This window comes from Mya arenaria, chromosome 16 (genome assembly GCF_026914265.1).
Source record: "Mya arenaria isolate MELC-2E11 chromosome 16, ASM2691426v1".
Classification (NCBI taxonomy): domain Eukaryota; kingdom Metazoa; phylum Mollusca; class Bivalvia; order Myida; family Myidae; genus Mya; species Mya arenaria.
This window is the reverse complement of record NC_069137.1, coordinates 37921579-37929595: the sequence shown is the minus strand read 5'-3', so window position 1 is coordinate 37929595 and position 8017 is coordinate 37921579. Positions and strand designations below refer to the sequence as shown.

Genomic DNA, 8017 nt, shown 5'->3' with positions numbered 1-8017 from the left:
ACTGCCTACTTTTGAATAAATCTCAAAACGGAAATTATAATCATAAGTTGTATATGAGAAAAGTTCAATTTTTATGCAATGATCGCGTGAAACAAAATTTAAACATCATGAAAACTTTCGTCTTTTCAAACGCTTAAAACAAAAGAAATCACTTCACTTCATAATAAAAACATTTTGATATTATCACATCTTTTTCAAATTTTCAATCTTTTGCATATTGGTAAAATCGAAATAATTCCTTTTTACTGTTGCATTATAAATATAAGCTCTTATTACCCGAATACCATTCATGCATCAATACATTCAGTTGATGTCAAAATTATCAAGTGTCAGTATTTAAATATATCCAGTTAATAAATTCAACTAACAGAACGGAACTTATAAAACTATGTATCTTTGTTTAAGAATCTCTTAAAATAAGATCAAGCTTACTAAATGTCAATACTTAATTTCATTTATAAACCACGTTCACCTTCTCATTTATTGTCTTTGTGTGTGTATGTGTGTGTGTGTGTGTGTGTGTGTGTGTGTGTTTACATATTTGTATGTTGTAACGTGTATTTACTATTGTGTATTATCATTGCTCATTCACGTTGACAAATTGTATTATATCATGTATGTGTTGTGACGATGTACTATGTGCAAGTCAATAAACTGTCTGTCTGTCTGTTTGTCTGTCTGTCTTAAAGCTTGGTTTGTAATTTGGAAGCTCGTATACCACACTGTTAATTTCAATTGTAACAAATAAAGAAACTCATCAAAACACAGATCTCGAGTAACAAGCACACATTTGACGTGTCATGAAAACTTCATCTTCACTACTTCATCAAGGTGTGAAGATGTAACATGATACAACGATTTTCATCAAACGTCCAAACATGATTTGCAGACCGAAACAGAAGACCGGAGACCTGTTGTCACTAGTTAAGCAGCAAAAACTTGACTTGAAAAGTTTAAAAATGGGCATGAGTAACATTTCGCAGCGTTGTGATAGAGATACAGAAGTTAACCTTTAGGCTGAAATGCGATTATTATCCATATTTTGTAGAGCATCCCCACTAGGCGACATTCTATGGTATCATCTCAGTATGACAGAAACAAACGCGACAACAATTGCAACAACAAAATACTCGAGGATACAAAAACATTTGTTCATTGGTTATTAAGAACAAAACGTGTATAAGTGTATGTCGCCAACTGACTTGTCACACATGCTCTACTACCACAAGCAAATGTCTTCTTTGTAGAACAACTATTATCGGAAAATATGAAATCTACCAATAAAGTGATAACAAAGCCCTCTGTACTTGTGTTCAATTTTATTTCTTTACGGTCGTACTAATTATAGCATATGTCCCAAGAAAATGTAAACTTTAGACCAAAAGTAAAATAGTTAATAAGGTATTTTGATATAAAAAAACAGGTTATAACAATTCTAAAATAAACTATAAGATGGCAACCTATTAAATGGTATTGCTAATATTGATACTGAGTTTAGTTATGTACAGTTGCAAAGACAAAAACGACACATTTGCTGAAGTTGTGTTACAAACAAAACGAGTATAGTGTTTCTTCCCTGTGGGCATTTTACTTGTCAGGCATGCTCTATGACAAGCAGCGAATGCCACTTTCATAAATCAGCTATTGTTGGAAAAAAATATGAATACATACTAAACACCTAACAATCCTTGATAAACATACCTAGTTTTTGCATATATTTAGTATGTATGCACTGTGCTGTTTGTGGAGTTTTGTGCTGTTTTTCCATGTTTCTTGTTTGTGCTTTTTTGTGTTTATGTTCTATGTCTTTGGCGTATACCCAGTACCATTAAACCGGGTTACTGTTTAAACTTGTTGCTAATGAGCTTGTTTTTTTCGCTTGAATATTCCATTTTTGCTTTCTGTTTATTTCATTTCCATGGTAAGGTGATCTATGTAATTTCACTCAATAGACATATCCCGTTCTGGTTAACACAGTTAGTACAGTTATTCTGTAGAAAGCCCTGTGCTAATCAGCTCATACTTCTTCCATTGGTATGCAAAGCGCAAGGCTATTGAAGTTGTCGAATGCATGTTTTTTTAATAATGTTTATGCTTTTTGAGCATTTCAAACTAAAACAAAACACTGCATTGACTGTGCCACACGCACACGCACACGCACACGCACGCACACACACACACACACACACACACACACACACACACACACACACTATGGCAAACGATATACTGATATCGTTGGGTTTGCTGGACAATAATACAACGATATTGGTAAATAAATGATCTGATCTGAGCTTTTAATTTCTAAAATCTTGCACACCTTTCCGACCTCTTTACATGTGACTTAATTCACACAGTGCCGACCGGTTAAGTGTTGTAGAGATACATAAAAGAATGTACAATAAATGCAAAGCATACACATATATTATGTAAAAACAATTATGACAATATTTCAATCGATCATTCCGACATCAATAGCAGGAATATTCATAATACGGTTTATTTAATACATCGAATGTATCAAATGAGCTTGTCATGGTATTGAGTCATCTGTGAACTTGTTATATTGTGATGCCTGTAAACTCCATAAAACTTCAGTGGTTTTTGTTGCTGATGAGTGAAATGAATGACCAAAACCACATTTTACATGCAGCTGTTCCAGTTTGTATTTATGCTCATTATTTTCCTGGAATAGGTACTGTCCTTCTATGTCAAACAAGCTTGTCGTAATGGGTTGTGGTATATTTCTACTAATGCAAGCTCTACTTCTGGAGTGTCAATTAAATCTAAATATACGGAGCCCCTGTTATGAATAAAACAAACATTTTCGGACGATTTTTTTTTATTTCATAATATTGGAAATATTACATAATGCATTAAATAAAAAATTAAGGTAGGCCATCCATCTTTATGATGCAAAGATGTGTTAATGCATTTAAGATATATAGTCGACATACTTCTATGTTTCATCTGTATCAACTAATATATTGTTTTTGCATAAATTACATTTTTTTCAATAACACCGTAATTACGCAACTATTTGGAATTGATATATCAAACGGAGTTAATAAGACAAATTTCACAATGATTATGTAGCAAGTGTATTAATTTGTATCGTAAAATATAATAAAATACAAAAAATGAAAAAATAATGCCAATATAATAAAACACTCTCAGTGAATATATTAAAACTTTAAAATGAAACTTTATCAGTAGCAAATGTTTGTGATGATGATGGATGGACTACCTCAAATCATAAAATATAGCAAGTAGTGAACTATATGGTATAGAAGGCCCTTTGTCGTAGACTCGATAGGGCGGAATCATAATTATACGATTATATTCTAAGATAGTGTTGTTATTCTACAATTGCCCGTTTCTCTTACACCCGAGATAGCGCCATGTCCTGTGATTAAACATCCAGATCGCAAACATTGTTGCCCCACAATGGCGCGTTCTCTATCTCATTAGATAGCTTCGAATCCTGTGTCGACACATCCAGATCACAGGTAGTGCCAGTAATGCAACAGTGAAGGTCACCGGCTGAAGATATAACCAGAGCATACGGTGTTTCGACAGTTTTCGACAGATAGTTTTGCGATACACATGTACGTGGTAATGGCGTTCATTTATCTCTAATTATAAGATGTTGATAATAAAAAAGAATCGTTAATATTATAATAAAATATATGCATCGGTTGGCATCAACTTTCCCGGGTTAACATTATATACAGACATACAGAAAATCAGAGAATAATTACATGTTAGCATCTAATTTGATGTTGTTTGTGGAGTTTTGTGCTGTTGATTCATGTTTATGTTTTTTTTTTTGTTTTTTTTTGTGTTCTATATCTTCGGCGTTTATCCTGTAACATTGAAAGGGGTTTATGTTTAAACTTTTGGCTACTGAGCTTGTTTCTGTAATTTTGTATATAAATATTGATAATATTAAAAAAATGAGTTTTATCCCGTATTAATAATACAAAAATCAATATGACCACGCAAATAATGTAAAAAATATGGATTTCTTATTTTATTTAAATTGCCAGTAAAGATTCAACAGTATTATTATATCGTACACATTTAATGTATAGACCAATAAACAGATACGTTATGACTTCACATTTATATTATATACTGATTATGACTGTTCTTGACCACTTGTAGAAGTCAATGTAGACCGAGGTTTGCGAATACATATAGATCACTTGAGGGTCACTCCCCTTGCTTGACCACTTGTAGATGTCAATGTAGACCGAGGTTTACTTGAGGGTCACTCCCCTTGCTTGACCATTGCAGGGTCCCTTGATTGAATGGTATTAGCGTGTGAATGTCGGACTTGAATTAAATCATTATGTTAATATATATATAGAGAGAGACTTTTGCCGTTCTGCATTCGATGCCGTTTGAGAATGATTTAGGTGACGATCGAAATATATTGTGTATTGCTGAATGATCGAACCACTTAAATAAAGATAAAAATACATAAACAATAAACCTCTACTTCTGGACTCAACATATTTACTTAAAGATTATAATTCGTCGATATGTAGAACTTTATTGTCGAAACGTATACGAACTATATGTATATGTATAAAGAAATCGGAATTACTTTTCTACACGTACCAGCTTAGTAGCCATAATTTAACAAAGATCGTGTAACTAGGCACACGGTAAAGGCAAGGCATACAGACACTTGCACATTTTAAGTTTGTTTTGCATGTGTAAAAACATGCTTGACATAAAAGACACGTTACTTTCAATCACATTGTAAGCGTAAACACTATATCAATGTAAATATTAATATAAACTTACATTGGCCTGAGCGAATCCGAAGATAACCTGCAAGGGAACCTTTGTTATTCCAAGGACAATATTAAAATTCCCGAGCAGATTGCTGCCAGTCTCCAGTAAGATTGAGAAGAATTGTGTGAAGATTGGCATAAACTGCTGAACAAGTGTTTGCGCAGCATCTAGCGAGCTGAGAAGGAAGGCATCAATGACTTCTTTGTTCTCCAGGTAGAACGCAATAATCAAAGGATGCAGCTGGTTAGCCGACAACACAGATACTAAAAAGACAAAAAACACATACTACGATCCTTGCCGAAGTTAATGGCAATATTGTTGAAGCTGCTACAAATGATAAAGATGATGGCAATGGTGATGTGATGACCATGACAACAATGACAGTGATGATGTGAGGATAATAACAACGATGAAAATGATGACAATGAATATGTGATTATTACGACAACGATTATGATATTGATAATGTAACGATAATGACAACAATGAAGATGATGATAAAAAGGATGGTATGATTATGACAACGATGACGATGATGACAATAATGATGAGATGATTATGTCAACGACGATAATATTGATGATGTGAGCATAATGACGTCGATGGAGATGATAAAAATAATGATGTCATGATTAAGACAACGACGATGAGGATGAAAATAATTATATGATGATGACGAAGATGAAATTAATGATATGGTGAGTATGACAACGATGACAAGGATGAAAATAATGATATGGTGAGTATGACAACAATGCCAAGGATGAAAATACTGATATGATGATTATAACGACGATGACGAGGATGAAAATAATGATATGATGATTATTACAACAATGACGAGGATGAAAATAATGATATGATGATTATTACAACAATGACGAGGACGAAAATAATGATATGATGATTATTACAACAATGACGAGGATGAAAATAATGATATGATGATTATGACAATGATGACAAGGATGAAAATAATGCTATGATGATTATTATAACAATGACAACAATGATGAGATGATGACAATGATGAAGATGATGACAGTAATGATGTGATAATTATGAAAAAAATGAATATTATTACAATGAAAATATGCTTTTTATGACAACAATGACGATTATAACAGTGAATATGTAAGGATAATGACAACGATGACGATGATAATATTGAAAATGTGAGGGTAATGACAACGACGACGACGACGACGATGATGATGATAATAGTTATGATGGACAGAACAGAATAGATAGCTTTTTAATACTTCATCTTAAGTGCATCGTCTAATATTTAAACACAGACGGGCGTGTCTAATAATAACGCTTCATAAGGTTTTGTATAAAAACTAAGTAACATGAGCATACACAAAGAAAAAGAAACTAATCTCAATTCTAACTAGTTTACGGAAAGCGTTCATAACGTGGAAAATAATTGCTGGAATATCGTCTTGTTTAATTGGATTTACAAACATTCGTAATCTACAATGATAAAAAATATATTTCTTGTTACTGTATTCAAATGTACTTTATACTGAAAATAATTATCTTTATGTATATCAAAAGCGGTTCAATAACTTAATAATAATAATAATAATAATGATAATAATAATAATAATAATAATAATAATAATAATAATAATAATTAGTAATAATAATAATAATTAGTAATAATAATAATAATAATAATAATAATAATAATTATAATACAAATGATAATAACAATAATAATAATCATCATCATCATTATCATCATCATCATCATAAACGAATAATTCTACTGATACTAATTTAAAAGAAATACAAATGATAAAAAAAAGTCAAAGAAAATACCTTCGCAACTCATTTTCCGCGCTCAGTGCTTCACATTCAACGACTAATGATCAGTGACATAGTCCTTTGTTAACTTTGATTTTCAGAAATTGAATTTCACAAAATTGCGTTATGGGAAACCATATCATGTTTTCCCTGGTGATTCACGAGGGAATTAACCTAAGTTTTTCAAGGCCAAAACGAAAAAAACGTTGTGTTAGTCATTATTGAATTGCATACTTTCACACACAATTAGTCATTAGCATATGCTTTTGATATTTGTTTAACACTATACCCCGCTTTTATAACTTTAGACGCTCCGCTTTTATAACTTTAGACGCTGTCTATTGACCTTGCTCAATCGAACATCCGAATCTCATACTTAATTGTGTAACCTGAAACAACAAACAATTACTTTCCAATACCTTACTGCCTTAAAAGGCAAAAAGTTAATATGCAGATATCAGTATAAATATAGTTTACATTAACCTAAAAGAATTATGTATTGGAGCCAAAATTACTATATACGGCTACATAAGGTCTCTATTAATACTATAAGTAATGACCCGAATATAACCTTTTTGACTTGTGCGAGTCGATGAATGTAAAGCCTATATCAATGATACTGTAGCATAAACTTTAAGCTTATAAACGCACGTATCGAACAAACGCTTTATCGAATTAAATAATTATGTGTTTGTGGTTACAAAAGTGTGTAGCCTTATTTGGAGTTTTTTGGTCACTTACGGAACTTGAAATTGATTTTGCAAACAAAAGTTCAATTTGATTTTGGCCACTCACTAAATAATTTAACCTTAATTCCAGATCTTATGATATTTCGTTTTATGCTCGTTGCTTGGTCATAAAGATCGTAATGTGAACTATTTACAGGGAAAACATAAGCGAATTTGGCCTGAAAATATTTTTGAATATTATACCTTACATAAATGTGTCCCTTCTTTGTATTTATAAAGTCGATCGGTCCGTATATCACTGTATTTTGATAAATATCGAGTTTTATGACGTCAGCTGTCCAAATGATATTTTTGGCCAGTCCGGACCTCCCCAAAATGTAATATGGACCGCTGACGTCATACAACTGGTAAGTGTGGCTTGCTTTATTCACAACGGCAAAAGTTGTCGCAAGTAAACATTTACTTTAAGCTATGTTTAATAAAACACATCTAAAGTGCTTTAAAAATATTGAATGGTTATATAAAATGTTCGGTATAATATAAGAAATATTTAAAAACCACTTCGGGCCATATGGCATTAAAAGGACCGGCCAGTCAGCCCCCGAAGTTGAATGGACCAAGGCGTTACACCTTCGGGGCTGACTGGCCGGTCCTTATAATGTCATATGACCCTCAGTGGTGTGTAATATTTCTTAAATAGGGGAACATCC

At 32.4% G+C, this 8017-nt stretch overlaps 1 protein-coding gene across 1 annotated transcript; it reads right to left on the bottom strand.

The window, feature by feature from the left end:
- Nucleotides 1-2809: 2809 nt before the first annotated feature.
- Nucleotides 2810-6748, bottom strand: LOC128222597 (uncharacterized). Its single transcript, XM_052931693.1, has 3 exons — nt 6634-6748; nt 4816-5069; nt 2810-3543 (listed from the first exon to the last, which is right to left on the bottom strand). The coding sequence occupies exons 1-3, from the start codon at nt 6644-6646 to the stop codon at nt 3460-3462; spliced, it is 351 nt and encodes a 116-aa protein (XP_052787653.1). The 5' UTR covers nt 6647-6748; the 3' UTR covers nt 2810-3459.
- Nucleotides 6749-8017: the final 1269 nt, after the last annotated feature.